Below are 17,720 nucleotides of genomic sequence, written 5' to 3' on the forward strand. Positions count from 1 at the left end.
TTATAAATTCTGAGTAATGATTAAAGTATTTCGAACGTAGTAAATCCTAAATGAATTTAAGAAATTAGGATTCTAAATTTTTTAAATGATGAAGGTATTTTGAAATAATTATAATTTTCACATAAATAATAACATAATTGTAAACTAATTTAAAAATTTTGAATGATTGAATTCTGGGATATCTTGTATGATCCCGTTTCTATGACATTATGATCTTATATTTATAAAATAGAAGAGGTCTAAAAATGAAGGGTATAATTTTTAAAAAAGATTCCTAACCATGTGTTTCAAATAATTCAACCTCTCAAGAAAAGGAAGCGAATAAATGAAAAAAAAATTAAATAAATTTTCAACTGCTAAACTAAAATACGATGCTTCAATGTAGATTACAATTATCTATCGATTTAACAATAGATATTAAACATTTTGACAACTTTGAAATGTCAATATTTTCAATTATGTCTATTTTATCATTTTTGTCAATTTTGTCAATTCTATTAGTTTTGTGAATTTTGTCAATTTTATAAATTTTGTTAATTTTGTAAATTTTGTAAATTTTGTAAATTTTGTAAATTTTGTAAATTTTGTAAATTTTGTAAACTTAGTAACTTTTGTAAATTTTGTGAATTTTGTAAATTTTGAAAATTTTGTCAATTTTGTCCATTTTGTCCACTTGGGTAGTTTTGTCAACATTTAGAACATTTAGAACGGCAAGTGAAATTGAATGATGCAAAAACTTATACTCGACAATATTTAAAATATTTATTTTTGATTTTTGACTTTAACTTGTCAATATACATGCTACTGCTAGATCAGTTGATCCTACACTGTAAATTTTTGCCTCGATTTCCAGCAAAAAAAATTGCTGGAAACGTTCAGCAATCCAAATTGTTGCTGGAAACCAGCAATCGGTTTTCGAATTGCTGGATTTTTCAGCATTCGGTTATGTGCTTGTCTTTTTTGCTGAAAAATCAGCAATCGGTTTTCAAATTGCTGGACTTTCCAGCAATTGATCCAGTTTGCTGGAAAATCAGCAATCGAGTTGTCAATTTGGAGTTCGTTTTTGTTTCGTACGCTGAAGCACAGAGAACAGACATACAAGCTAGCCCACGAAACTTGTGTAAAAATCCCAACACCCTTTTTGAACCAATTTTTGATTTTTGGTTGGGCCACCAGATGTCTCCAAACACACCAAAGAGAACTGTCAAAACAAAGCTGACTAAGTTTCAGTCAGTTTTCTATAGGTCGTATGAGCTTCAAGAAAATCGCTATTGAAGTTTAGTAATACGTTTATCATGTTGCATAAACAAAATAATCATAAAAGTTATTATCTTTTTCCATCAAATTTGTTAGAAATACAAAGTTTAAAACAGCTAGATGCTAAAGTTATATGTGAAAATAACCCGCTTTGAGATGCCTAGAATCAGTACTGCTGGGTGAGACTGATCGTCAAGAATGTTCTTGTATTTGACTGGACATAGGAGATGCATTTTCTAACATAAATAACTGTTCAAGAAGTGAGAAATCTTATACCAAAGCTGTTAGTTATCTTAACTATCATAGTAGTGCAAAAATAAAGAAAGTGAAATTCCTCCCAGTTAAAAGTAATTCTGATTTTATTTATTTAGCAATAAATCAAAGCCGTCCATTTTACTGAGACAATAGACTCATTTTTTGTGAGTTCATATAATTATACGATTACGCCTTTTCGAAAACTGGGCACTTTAAAGTTGATTTGTAACTTTTGAACGGCGCAATAGATGGCACTGTTTGTAGTCAATTTCTAACGTATTTTTTTGGTGATAGCATTTGAAATTTTACACACTTTTTTGACGATTTTTTGTTCGAGCTTGTATGTCTGTTCTCTGTGGCTGAAGTAAGGTGAGATTCTATTTTACGAATTAAGGTTAAATTATTATAATTATTTTATTTTCCTCTATATTCTAGCAACCAGACATCAAGTCAAGGGTAAGTTTTTATTGTACAGGTAGATATTCCATAGAAGATACTAATAAAAACTACTTTTACAGGTGGCGGATGATCAACATTTTGGCACAAAGCGGCCACGCCAGAGCCGCTGTTAGAAAGTTGTGAAAAAAAAAGTTTTTTTTTGGAAAATAAATTAATCCCTTATTGAAAATGGGAGAAAATAATTGTTTTTATTGCTTATTATATGCACCGCCAATATTAAAGTTTAATTTTGAATTGAAATATAAATTTCATACTAAATACTGCCGGTTGTGTTGAAAGAAATAGCTGGTTTCCAGCAATCTGGATTGCTGATTTTCCAGCAATTTGAATTGCTGGAAACCAGCATTAACGTTTGCTGTTTTTTCCAGCAATTGAAATTGCTGGAAATTTTGCTGGAAAGTCAGCGGGACAAAAACCAGCAAAATTTTGCTGGTTTCCAGCAAAAAAAAATTTGCTGTGTAGTATCACATTATTTTATTTCCAATAAGATTCTATTTTCCCTAACCAGCATGAGAGCAGCAGTGGTATAAATTATTTTAGCATACCTTTCAGGGGCATTCTTACTAGTATACAAGAAAGAATGCCCCTGATAGGTATGCTAAAAACTTTGATTTCTATGTTGATTCATTTTTGGAAAGGACGAAAGCTGTTTCGAGAAAATCGCGTTGAAAGTAATTAGGTTTAAAATGTAAGTCTTCAAACGGTACTTTTTCACTCAGCTGACAATTTGATTGTTAACATTTGGCCGCACGCCCTTTTGAAAAAAATTATACCACTGCTGCTCTCATTCTGGGTAGGGAATATAGAATCTTATTGGAAGAAAATAATGGGATTCTGGGTATGCCAACGAATGATTCGCAACGTAAGGTCGATTTTTGAAAAGGGCACATTTTTTGCCATATTTGCAAAATTTGTCAGGTTATCAAGTTTGTGAATGTTGTCATTTTTTTTTTCAATTTTGTCAACTATGCAAGTTTGGTCCAATTTGTAATTTTTGATGATTTTTAACAAACATGTCATTTTTGTAATTATAGACTATTTTGAAATGTTTGTAAATTATGTCAGTTTGGTAAATTTGTTTAATTTTTTTCTATATTGATTCTGTCAATTTTGCATATTTTGAAAACTTTTTCAGTTTTATGATTTATATTCATTTTATCTATCTAGTTTTGTCAATTTTGTAAATGTTATAATTTATGTCAATCCATTCAAAATTGGTCAATTTTGGTCAATTTTTCCCATATTTGCGAAATATGTCAGGCTTGTTAAAACTTGATTAAAGTTTGTGAATGTTGTCTATTTTGTAATTTTTATCAATTTTATCAATTATGTAAATTTGATACACTTTGTAATTTAAGAAAATTTAAACAATTGTCATTTTTGTAGTAATTGACTATTTTGACATTTTTGTCCATTATGTCGGTTTTGTAAATTTGTTTTAAAAATCGTCTAGCGCTGGATTGCATCTGAATTTGTGGATTTTAATCTGAGTTCTGAAACTCACTATTGGACCCGATTTTTTTTTAGTTAAGTTTAAAATCAGAAATACTTTAAAGTCCAGGGAATTCAACATTTTGAAATTAACACGTCTGTACAAAAAATCACTTTAAACTTTAAAACAGTTGATAAAATTAAATTGGGTGAAACTTTTTGTTGATGCATTTTCTTTTGAACGCGAAATTACGCCTATTTAAAATGGGATTTTTTTATCCGGGTAGGGCCAATAGATAGCGTCGATTTTTGAAATAGGATTTGATTAGATGTTCCGAAGTTTCAAAAGCGTTTTTTTTTCGAGCTAACTGATAGTTTCGCCCTTATGAAATGTTACGCTATGTTTGTTTACATTTGGTGCGTTCGCCCTTTTTCAAACTTACTACAAAATTATCTAACAGATTCACGCTTGCTTCGACGTACCGAAGCCAGCCATCGCTGCAGAAAAATGCGGTGTTGAACCCTACACCCATCGGTTTGATATGGCAATTCGGGGTTGTACCCCTTTATGAAACTCCATATTATCACAATACGGTTTTGAAGCTTCGGCTTCAAAATTTTTGCGACCGGTTCGGTTAACACTGAGCTGGTAAAAAAGTAAAAAATTGTTAAGGTATAAGAGTTCTTACTCCCATTCTACCGCTCGTTTTGTCGTCATGAAGACATTATGAGTGGGAGTGGAGTGCGCCCATCGTGTAGCGAATAGCGTGTAGCGAACGCGCCCATCGTGTATATGACGTCATATACACGATAATTTTCATTTTAGTGATTGCTGGTTGTGGCTAGCAAGCCAAATTGACACGTTTTTTGGAGTGATGATTTGATGATAATTACTATGAAAATTTTTTTTTCAAACTATTTTGTTTTTTTTTCTTTCTTTTATACATTGAAGAGGGAAAAAAATCAAATTTTTTAAGACGAAAATCATTTTTATTGTACTTCCCAGTTTCGCAAAAACGTGTGGACAATGTTTACAAAAAATCACACCAGCACACACAAATACACTGACATCGTCTGAACTCGTCGAGCTGATTCGATAGGTACCTATAAAGGTATATCTAAGACCCAAAATTAAGGATCTCCCAAATCGACCGATAACTATACCTTTCTGAAAGAAAGGCAAAAAAGATAGTCAAGAACTCAAAAACGACAAAAATGAGAATTTCATAAAACTTTAAAAACATTACAAACCAAAATCTAAAAATGATATAATACTCAAAAAATAATGAAGAATATAAAAAATAAAACATATGACAAAAAAAAAACAAAGATATTATAAAACTAGAAAAAAATAATAAAAAGTACTGAAAACGACCGAAAATTGACTGAAAATGACGTTAATCATAAAAACACTACTTTTTTGGAGTAACAAGTGGAAAAAAAGTTGTGGAAAAAAACCGTTCGATTTAGGCAACAATTGATTTTGGCAACACAAAATGTACGGGCATGTTGCCAAAATCAGACGGGGTCTGTATTTGTTGTTTCCGTCGTTTTTGCCTTTTTCTTTTTTGTCGTTTTTACCTGTTCTTGTCAGTGTTGTACTTTATGTCATTTTTATCAATTTTGTCATTTGTTAAATATTTTTTCAGTTTTGTCATTTGCGTGTTTTTATCCTTTTCGTTGTTTTTATAATGTTTATCATTTTATATCTACACTTTTGTCATGTTGGCAATCGATGTTATTTTTGTCAATTTTGTAATTTTTAGTAATTTTGTCAATTTTTACATTTTTCTATTTTACTTTCATTTAATTTTTGCCTATTTATCATTTATTTAATTTTTGTTGTTTCTGTCGGTTTTGATAATATTGTCACTATATTATTATTATTGTTGTTTTAGAATGTTTTGTAAATTTATAATTTTTATTTTTTTTTTGTAATTTTTGTTATTTTTAACACAATTTACAATCAATTGGAAAAGTAACACGCAGCGAAAAGATTTTTTAATTCAAAGGAAAGTAGCGCATTCCATTTATTCCAATTGGAAGAAATATTTTGTTGTTTTGAAATTCCTACTAAAAGTTTCATATAATAAAAACAAAGAATTTTAAATCTTAAATTTATTTTTATTTACAATTAAATGAAACACTGCGTCACAAACTGGTACACTAAAATCGAATCATCCGGTCCTAATTTTCGTCGACCTGACAGCTGGATTTGGAGTGATGTCATCTTGTGCAGCTTTCACGTCGTTTTAGGCATCCAGGGACTTTAAAAAAACCATCCGCGCCGGCCTTGGTCCTGTAAAAATGCAATCATTCATAGCAAATCTTCAATATTCATTCTTTAATTAACATACTTACCATACTTCATCGTGAATGCTTCTATCTCTCCTCTTATCCATATTTTCGGACGACCAGCCAAACTTGATTCGTTTTTTTGGTTTTATATTCTTCTTGCAAATCAAATCAAAATATCTTTTGAATCAAAGGCTGAAGTTGTTATTTTTAAGAATCGTTTCTTAAGTTTAAAACATTCAAAAGAAGTAAGCAACTGAACCATTTATTTCGAATCAAAGTATTTGCTTAAAATCAAAGTCCAAAAATATTTAGTTCAAAGAAATAATTCTTTCTTTCAAAAATTATTTTGTTTCCAGGAGTTTGGTTCAAAAAAATGAATGTTTTGAATCAAAATTGTTTTGTTTCAAAAGCCTATAGTTTTCTCTGAGTGAACCAGTGCTGCTCAAGGTTCCGAGCAGACTAGTTCTACAGGGAGGTGTTGCTCTGTTGAAACCAAGAAGATTAGTAAAGATAAGACGATTTCAAAATTGAATAATTTAATTTGATTTTTTTCGCATCTTTTGGAATGGCTCCCCTGCACTGCATGTTGAGTAGGAGCCATTATACCTTGGAAACTAGGCGGCGTGTTTCCCGCATGTAGAAGTGACGTGGTTTTTTTGACAGGAAATTGTTCCTGATAAGTTGCAAACCCCTCGCACCTTGGAAATGGGAGGAGGTCCTATATAAAGTCGACGAAAAATATGAAACAAGAATTATTTAAATTGATATGATGCAAAAAAAATCTAAATTAACGTGAAAAATCGCGTAGAAATAATTTCTAAGTTATTTTGCGTGTACATGTGTACCAATCATAGAAATCACGTGGAAAACGATCTATTTGTTTCATATTTTGCGTGGATTTGAAAAAAAATCCTTCTTCCTTGTTTCCGAGGTGCGAAGTAACTTGCCAGAAACAATTTCCGCACAAAAAACCCGTTTTACGAACTTTTACGACAATACGAAAACACTTCTGCATATGGGAAAACACGCCAGCTAGTTTCCAACGTATAATGGCTCCTATTGCAGTGCAGAGGTGCCATTTCAAAAGATGCGAAAAAAAAAATTAAATTATTAAATTTTGTAAATTCTGAAATTATCATAAATTTTGATTACCGCGTCTTAGAGGTTTACGGTCTTCAGCAAAGTTGTTCTTCGAATTTTCAGATGTAAGATACAGCTTTGAGAATTTAAGTTTAGTGCAAATTTTGGACATAATAGTCACTTTCTCCATTGAAACTTTGATTTTTTTTTTGCTACAACCCATTTTAAATCCCAGCGCCTAAAAAATATGCACAGTTGTTATTGGGCTCAAAAGGAATTTCTTTCACCATTTTTTGTCGATTTTGTCTACATATTGGTGAGTTTTGTCAATTGTGTAATTTTTGTAATTTTTTTCAAGTATTCAAAAAAATTTCTACAAGATGTTTTTATCATTTCTTCCATTTTTTTTATCATTTTGGACATATTTTTTAAACTTTGAGTCAGTCGTATTGGTGAATTTTGTCATTTCATACTCTTTTGTCATTTTAGGCATTTTTTTCATGCCTAATTTTGTTCTTGCCTTTCTTGTCATAATATTGTGATTTTTGCCTGCACTGATCACACGGAGATGACACTTAGAACATAAATCCGATCATTTTCTGGTCAATTTTGCTACCTATCGTAGGTATTGCGAACCTGCAAAATTTGACAAAAAAATGCCCTGTAGGGAAAATTTTTCAGTTTTGTCCGATTGTATCGTCGAAATTGCCTATTTTTCTTTGAAAGTTGGGTAGCACTTTCCACCTAGGAAAGCATTCCATCAAGCCATCGATGCGTACTCCGGAATCGACATTGCAAAATTGTGCTTAAAGGGTTATCATATCACAGCTTTAACACTGCGACTTGTCCTTTTTATGCAGCCAAGATGCAGCCGGGTTTGTTTCAAGATTACGGAATCAAAATTTTTACTTCTTTTCTCCGAGACTGAGTTAAGCCTTCTAGCCATCAATTTTAGTGAAAAATATACTCTAATTATTCGATTTGATTCTGATTTCAGTTTCTGAATGCTAAATCTAATCAGTATCAGGCTAAGAAAGAGAAATCGAATTCTGGATCAATAACATGTGGCTGTCTTTTTAGATGTATGTATTAGACCAATGTTGTCGCTGATTATCGCTTGATTTCAACTATGTACATTGGCAATATTACTCGCCCAATCACGGGAAATGCAAAAAAATGCATAATCGATTGATATTTATTCCCTTGTTTAATTTTTGAAAGGAAAATAAAAACCCCTAGAATACTTTGTATGTTTATTTGTACTTCAATGGCGACCGTTAAAAATTATCTTATCTTCTATTTGTCTATCGTTTCAACAACTATTATCCGTTACTGATTAAGCCGCATAAATAGCAAATTTAAGGCGATTCCTTCACTCAAAAATTTGATTCAAAATTTTAAATATGTCTTCCGTTATCTTCTTTTTACTACTTCCACGGATGGTACATTCAACTACTATCTTTACTATATGTACAATGTACATGATATCACATGTACAGAATTACAATCAAACCAATAACACTCCGTCCATGACAAACTCTCGTTTGATAGGATGATTGTTCGTGGCATGCGATTAGATAAATGTATTTCAGACTCAGGAAATAATTGATCAAGACTTATTTAATTTCACCACTCTATTCGACTGATCCAGGTCGAAATTATGTAACGTTCGATTTTCTTGTTTTGACCTGAACTTGCCAAAAGTTTCCATTTTTTGCACTTTACGTTTTTGACTTGGTAACCTTCATCTAGCTAAACTGGTTTTGTCTTTTGCCGATGCACATAAGATGGGTTAGCCGAATAGGTTAATCGATGTCATTTGGATGCCGATTCGAGCGTAGATCAGCGCGTGAATTTTAATTCTGAACTGCATGCATCTCACTTTGATAATATTTTGAAAAACAGGTTCTCAAAGGTCATGTCTACACACGAATTCATTTCAAAAGTAATTCGAAAATTCCGTTAATTTCATTCTCGAAAAAAAAAATATAGTTAAGGTAAAGTAGACTTAGTACTGAATCTTATTTTAATGTTTCTATCCTGGAAACTGACTAGACAATCTGATTCTAATCATTCTAAACTTTAGCTCTGAACTCAAAGCTCAAGTTGATTGATTGATTTGATTAGAGAGACTTTAAACTTAAAAGTTCATTCATCTCTGAAAAAAGCTCAAGTTGCGAATAGGTAAAATCAGGTTATTTAGTGAGATTTCGGAATTTAAAAGTCAAAATAATCTGCAGAATCAGAACCAATCTTCATTAGATCCATCTTTGTTTTTATTTTCAGAATTTTTACCATTTGAAGAAAACCAAAAAAATTTTTGTTTATGGTTTATTTCTAGTTTTTAATTAAGTGCGAGTAGACATGTAGACATTTCGATATTTAACTCTCTATATTCGACCATAATGTTCGTCTGCTTTTGTTTTTAGTTGTAATTTTATGAAAATAATCATTTGAAAGCTTTTTTCATGAACTGATTTCATTTGAACTACATTGTTTGAAAATCTGAAAAGTTTCAGGCAGTGAATTCCATTACCTTGAGAAGAAATGGATGGTCTTGAAACTTACCTTCCAGTGAACACTCCAGCTCCTCGAGTAGAAGTGCTTTTTCCAACGATTTTAACCGCATACGCATTTCCAACTGATTCACAAATATTAGCCTTTATCTCATTTGATACATTTGAAAAGTTTTAATGAAGTTTGTTTGAAAATCTGAAAAGTTTCAGGCAGTGAATTCCATTACCTTGAGAAGAAATGGATGGTCTTGAAACTTACCTTCCAGTGAACACTCCAGCTCCTCGAGTAGAAGTGCTTTTTCCAACGATTTTAACCGCATACGCATTTCCAACTGATTCACAAATATTAGCCTTTATCTCATTTGATACATTTGAAAAGTTTTAATGAAGTTTGTCCTTAAAATAAAACTTATTGGGCTCGAAAACGTAAAGCTTGCACTAGTTATGACGTGAATGTTGATAAAAATTTAAGTGACAGTTCTATCAGGAAGCAACAAAGCCTGTGCGCATGCACCGGACATCGCGTGAGCAACACGTGCTTCTTTTTATACCTCTTCTGACAGGTTTCGAAAAAGGCGCGAAAATTTACCTGTGTTCGTAGTGCAAAAAGTCGATATGAAATCAGAATTCCAGGGATTTGTTTACGTTTACGAGATCGTCGTTTCAACTGTCCAGTATTTTAGAATTTTGTTTTGATAATCTGGATAAGAAATCTATGTCAAATTTTGAAAACATACTAAACTGTTGTGTCTTTTAAGTTCTTTTCCAAATCAAATACCTAATAAAGGAAATCTTTTTTGCTATTTTTTCAGAGAGATAAAATTTAGAAATTGTGTTTTTTCCATTCAACAAAATGACAAAAATGACAAAAATCACAAAAATGACGAAAATGACAAAAATGACAAAAATGACAAAAATAACAAAAATGACAAAAATGACAACAATGACAAAAATGACAAAAATGACAAAAATGACAAAAATGACAAAAATGTCAAAAATGTCAAAAAAGACAAAAATGACAAAAATGACAAAAATGACAAAAATGACAAAAATGACAAAAATGACAAAAATGACAAAAATGACAAAAATGACAAAAATGACAAAAATGACAAAAATGACAAAAATAAAAATGACAAAAATGACAAAAATGACAAAAATGACAAAAATGACAAAAATGACAAAAATGACAAAAATGACAAAAATGACAAAAATGACAAAAATGACAAAAATGACAAAAATGACAAAAATGACAAAAATGACAAAAATGACAAAAATGACAAAAATGACAAAAATGACAAAAATGACAAAAATGACAAAAATGACAAAAATGACAAAAATGACAAAAATGACAAAAATGACAAAAATGACAAAAATGACAAAAATGACAAAAATGACAAAAATGACAAAAATGACAAAAATGACAAAAATGACAAAAATGACAAAAATGACAAAAATGACAAAAATGACAAAAATGACAAAAATGACAAAAATGACAAAAATGACAAAAATGACAAAAATGACAAAAATGACAAAAATGACAAAAATGACAAAAATGACAAAAATGACAAAAATGACAAAAATGACAAAAATGACAAAAATGACAAAAATGACAAAAATGACAAAAATGACAAAAATGACAAAAATGACAAAAATGACAAAAATGACAAACATGACAAAAATGACAAAAATGACAAAAATGACAAAAATGACAAAAATGACAAAAATGACAAAAATGACAAAAATGACAAAAATGACAAAAATGACAAAAATGACAAAAATGACAAAAATGACAAAAATAACAAAAATGACAAAAATGACAAAAATGACAAAAATGACAAAAATGACAAAAATGACAAAAATGACAAAAATGACAAAAATGACAAAAATGACAAAAATGACAAAAATGACAAAAATGACAAAAATGACAAAAATGACAAAAATGACAAAAATGACAAAAATGACAAAAATGACAAAAATGACCAAAATGACAAAAATGACAAAAATGACAAAAACGACAAAAACGACAAAAACGACAAAAGAGACAAAAATAACAAAAATGACAAAAATGACAAAAATGACAAAAATGACAAAAATGACAAAAATGACAAAAATGACAAAAATGACAAAAATGACAAAAATGACAAAAATGACAAAAATGACAAAAATGACAAAAATGATAAAAATGACAAAAATGACAAAAATGACAAAAATGACAAAAATGACAAAAATGACAAAAATGACAAAAATGACAAAAATGACAAAAATGACAAAAATGACAAAAATGACAAAAATGACAAAAATGACAAAAATGACAAAAATGACAAAAATGACAAAAATGACAAAAATGACAAAAATGACAAAAATGACAAAAATGACAAAAATGACAAAAATGACAAAAATGACAAAAATGACAAAAATGACAAAAATGACAAAAATGACAAAAATGACAAAAATGACAAAAATGACAAAAATGACAAAAATGACAAAAATGACAAAAATGACAAAAATGACAAAAATGACAAAAATGACAAAAATGACAAAAATGACAAAAATGACAAAAATGACAAAAATGACAAAAATGACAAAAATGACAAAAATGACAAAAATGACAAAAATGACAAAAATGACAAAAATGACAAGAATGACAAGAATGACAAAAATGACAAAAATTACAAAAATGACAAAAAAAGACAAAAATGACAAAAATGACAAAAATGTCAAAAGTGACAAAAATATCAATAGTGACAAAAATGACAAAAATGACCAAAATGACAAAAATGACAAAAATGAAAAAAAAAAAATGACAAAAATGACAAAAATGACAAAAATGACAAAAATGCCAATAATGCCAATAATGCCAATAATGACAAAAGTTATAAAAATGACAAAAATGACAAAAATGACAAAAATGACAAAAATGACAAAATTGACAAAAATGACAAAAATGACAAAAATGACAAAAATGACAAAAATGACAAAAATGACAAAAAAGACAAAAATGACAAAAATGACAAAAATGACAAAAATGACAAAAATGACAAAAATGACAAAAATGACAAAAATGACAAAAATGACAAAAACGCCAATAATGCCAATAATGCCAATAATGCCAATAATGCCAATAATGACAAAAATTATAAAAATGACAAAAATGACAAAAATGACAAAAATGACAAAAATGACAAAAATGACAAAAATGACATAAATGACAAAAATGACAAAAATGACAAGAATGACAAAAATGACAAATATGACAAAAATGACAAAAATGACAAAAATGACAAAAATGACAAAAATGACAAAAATGACAAAAATGACAAAAATGACAAAAATGACAAAAATGACAAAAATGACAAAAATGACAAAAATGACAAAAATGACAAAAAAAGACAAAAATGACAAAAATGACAAAAATGTCAATAGTGACAAAAATGACAAAAATGACCAAAATGACAAAAATGACAAAAATGACAAAAATGAAAAAAAAATGACAAAAATGACAAAAATGACAAAAATGACAAAAATGACAAAAATGACAAAAATGACAAAAATGACAAAAATGACAAAAATGACAAAAATGACAAAAATGACAAAAATGACAAAAATGACAAAAATGACAAAAATGACAAAAATGACAAAAATGACAAAAATGACAAAAATGACAAAAATGACAAAAATGACAAAAATGACAAAAATGACAAAAATGACAAAAATGACAAAAATGACAAAAATGACAAAAATGACAAAAATGACAAAAATGACAAAAAAAGACAAAAATGACAAAAATGACAAAAATGTCAATAGTGACAAAAATGACAAAAATGACCAAAATGACAAAAATGACAAAAATGACAAAAATGAAAAAAAAATGACAAAAATGACAAAAATGACAAAAATGACAAAAATGACAAAAATGACAAAAATGACAAAAATGCCAATAGTGACAAAAATGACAAAAATGACAAAAATGACAAAAATGACCAAAATGACAAAAATGACAAAAATGACAAAAATGAAAAAAAATGACAAAAATGACAAAAATGACAAAAATGACAAAAATGCCAATAATGCCAATAATGCCAATATTGCCAATAATGCCAATAATGACAAAAATTATAAAAATGACAAAAATGACAAAAATAACAAAAATGCCAATAATGTCAATAATGCCAATAATGACAAAAATGACAAAAATGACATAAATGACAAAAATGACAAAAATGACAAAAATGACAAAAATGACAAAAATGACAAAATTGACCAAAATGACAAAAATGACAAAAATGACAAAAATGACAAAAATGACAAAAATGACAAAAATGACAAAAATGACAAAAATGACAAAAATGACAAAAATGACAAAAAAGACAAAAATGACAAAAATGACAAAAATGACAAAAATGACAAAAACGACAAAAATGACAAAAATGACAAAAATGACAAAAATGACAAAAATGACAAAAATGACAAAAATGACAAAAATGACAAAAATGACAAAAATGACAAAAATGACAAAATGACAAAAATGACAAAAATGACAAAAATGACAAAAATGACAAAAATGACAAAAATGACAAAAATGACAAAAATGACAAAAATGACAAAAATGACAAAAATGACAAAAATGACAAAAATGACAAAAATAACAAAAATGACAAAAATGACAAAAATGACAAAAACGACAAAAACGACAAAAACGACAAAAATGACAAAAATGACAAAAATAACAAAAATGACAAAAATGACAAAAATGACAAAAATGACAAAAATGACAAAAATGTCAAAAATGTCAAAAATGACAAAAATGACAAAAATGACAAAAATGACAAAAATGACAAAAATGACAAAAATGACAAAAATGACAAAAATGACAAAAATGACAAAAATGACAAAAATGACAAAAATGACAAAAATGACAAAAATGACAAAAATGACAAAAATGACAAAAATGACAAAAGTAACAAAAATGACAAAAATAACAAAAATGCCAATAGTGACAAAAATGACAAAAATGACAAAAATGACAAAAATGACAAAAATGACCAAAATGACAAAAATGACAAAAATGACAAAAATGAAAAAAAATGACAAAAATGACAAAAATGCTAATAATTCCAATAATGCCAATATTGCCAATAATGCCAATAATGACAAAAATTATAAAAATGACAAAAATGACAAAAATAACAAAAATGCCAATAATGTCAATAATGCCAATAATGACAAAAATGACAAAAATGACATAAATGACAAAAATGACAAAAATGACAAAAATGACAAAAATGACAAAAATGACAAAAATGACAAAAATGACAAAAATGACAAAATTGACAAAAATGACAAAAATGACAAAAATGACAAAAATGACAAAAATGACAAAAATGACAAAAAAGACAAAAATGACAAAAATGACAAAAATGACAAAAATGACAAAAATGACAAAAATGACAAAAATGACAAAAATGACAAAAATGACAAAAATGACAAAAATGACAAAAATGACAAAAATGACAAAAATGACAAAAATGACAAAAATGACAAAAATGACAAAAATGACAAAAATGACAAAAATGACAAAAATGACAAAAATGACAAAAATGACAAAAATGACAAAAATGACAAAAATGACAAAAATGACAAAAATGACCAAAATGACAAAAATGACAAAAATGACAAAAATGACAAAAATGACAAAAATGACAAAAATGACAAAAATGACAAAAATGACAAAAATGACAAAAATGACAAAAATAACAAAAATGACAAAAATGACAAAAATGACAAAAACGACAAAAACGACAAAAACGACAAAAACGACAAAAATGACAAAAATGACAAAAATAACAAAAATGACAAAAATGACAAAAATGACAAAAATGACAAAAATGTCAAAAATTTCAAAAATGACAAAAATGACAAAAATGACAAAAATGACAAAAATGACAAAAATGCCAATAATGCCAATAATGCCAATAATGCCAATAATGACAAAAGTTATAAAAATGACAAAAATGACAAAAACGACAAAAATGACAAAAATGACAAAAATGACAAAAAAGACAAAAAATGACAAAAATGACAAAAATGACAAAAATGACAAAAATGACAAAAATGACAAAAATGCCAATAATGCCAATAATGCCAATAATGCCAATAACGCCAATAATGCCAATAATGACAAAAATTATAAAAATGACAAAAATGACAAAAATGACAAAAATGACAAAAATGACAAAAATGACAAAAATGACAAAAATGACAAAAATGACAAAAATGACAAAAATGACAAAAATGACAAAAATGACATAAATGACAAAAATGACAAGAATGACAAAAATGACAAAAATGACAAAAATGACAAAAATGACAAAAATGACAAAAATGACAAAAATGACAAAAATGACAAAAATGACAAAAATGACAAAAGTGACAAAAATGACAAAAATGACAAAAATGACAAAAATGACAAAAATTACAAAAATGACAAAAATGACAAAAATAACAAAAATAACAAAAATGACAAAAATGACAAAAATGACAAAAATGACAAAAATGACAAAAATGACAAAAATGACAAAAATGACAAAAATGACAAAAATGACAAAAATGACAAGAATGACAAAAATGACAAAAATGACAAAAATGACAAAAATGACAAAAAAAGACAAAAATGACAAAAATGCCAATAGTGACAAAAATGACAAAAATGACCAAAATGACAAAAATGACAAAAATGACAAAAATGACAAAAATGACAAAAATGACAAAAATGACAAAAATGACAAAAATGACAAAAATGACAAAAATGACAAAAATGACAAAAATTACAAAAATTACAAAAATGACAAAAATGACAAAAATGACAAAAATGACAAAAATGACAAAAATGACAAAAATGACAAAAATGACAAAAATGACAAAAATGACAAAAATGACAAAAATGACAAAAATGACAAAAATGACAAAAATGACAAAAATGACAAAAATGTCAAAAATGACAAAAATGACAAAAATGACAAGAATGACAAAAATGACAAAAATGACAAAAATGACAAAAATGACAAAAAAAGACAAAAATGACAAAAATGCCAATAGTGACAAAAATGACAAAAATGACCAAAATGACAAAAATGACAAAAATGACAAAAATGACAAAAATGACAAAAATGACAAAAATGACAAAAATGACAAAAATGACAAAAATGCCAATAATGCCAATAATGCCAATAATGCCAATAATGCCAAAAATGACAAAAATGACACAAATGACAAAAATGACAAAAATGACAAAAATTACAAAAATTACAAAAATGACAAAAATGACAAAAATGACAAAAATGACAAAAATGACAAAAATGACAAAAATGACAAAAATGACAAAAACGACAAAAATGACAAAAATAACAAAAATGACAAAAATGACAAAAATGACAAAAATGACAAAAATGACAAAAATGACAAAAATGACAAAAATGACAAAAATGACAAAAATGACAAAAATGACAAAAATGACAAAAATGACAAAAATTACAAAAATGAAAAAAATGACAAAAATGACAAAAATGACAAAAATGACAAAAATGACAAAAATGACAAAAATTACAAAAATTACAAAAATGACAAAAATGACAAAAATGACAAAAATGACAAAAATGACAAAAATGACAAAAATGACAAAAATGACAAAAATGACAAAAATGACAAAAATGCCAATAGTGACAAAAATGACAAAAATGACAAAAATGACAAAAATGACAAAAATGACAAAAATGACAAAAATGACAAAAATGACAAAAATTACAAAAATGACAAAAATGACAAAAATGACAAAAATGACAAAAATGACAAAAAAAGACAAAAATGACAAAAATGCCAATAGTGACAAAAATGACAAAAATGACAAAAATGACAAAAATGACAAAAATGACAAAAATGACAAAAATGACAAGAATGACAAAAATGACAAAAATGACAAAAACGACAAAAATGACAAAAATGCCAATAGTGACAAAAATGACAAAAATGACAAAAATGACAAAAATTACAAAAATGACAAAAATGACAAAAATGACAAAAATGACAAAAATGACAAAAAAAGACAAAAATGACAAAAATGCCATTAGTGACAAAAATGACAAAAATGACAAAAATGACAAAAATGACAAGAATGACAAAAATGACAAAAATGACAAAAACGACAAAAATGACAAAAATGCCAATAGTGACAAAAATGACAAAAATGACAAAAATGACAAAAATGACAAAAATGCCAATAATGCCAATAATACCAATAATGCCAAAAATGACAAAAATGACACAAATGACAAAAATGACAAAAACAACAAAAATGACAAAAATGACAAAAATGACAAAAATTACAAAAATTACAAAAAAATACAAAAAATACAAAAATGACAAACATTA

At 27.8% G+C, this 17,720-nt stretch overlaps 1 protein-coding gene across 1 annotated transcript in view; it reads right to left on the bottom strand.

Moving 5' to 3' along the window:
* The window catches only part of LOC129755005 (putative glycerol kinase 5), a 36,642-nt gene extending 26,874 nt beyond the window's left edge, over positions 1 to 9,768 (bottom strand). Inside the window, exons 1-2 of the mRNA XM_055751301.1 lie at positions 9,556 to 9,768; positions 9,349 to 9,492 (exon numbers count right to left, since the gene is read on the bottom strand). Of these exons, the coding sequence (XP_055607276.1) occupies positions 9,349 to 9,415 (67 nt within the window). The 5' untranslated portion in view covers positions 9,416 to 9,492; positions 9,556 to 9,768. The remainder of the gene's footprint in view (positions 1 to 9,348; positions 9,493 to 9,555) is intronic.
* Positions 9,769 to 17,720: the final 7,952 nt, after the last annotated feature.

Source organism: Uranotaenia lowii, chromosome 3 (assembly GCF_029784155.1).
Source record: "Uranotaenia lowii strain MFRU-FL chromosome 3, ASM2978415v1, whole genome shotgun sequence".
Classification (NCBI taxonomy): domain Eukaryota; kingdom Metazoa; phylum Arthropoda; class Insecta; order Diptera; family Culicidae; genus Uranotaenia; species Uranotaenia lowii.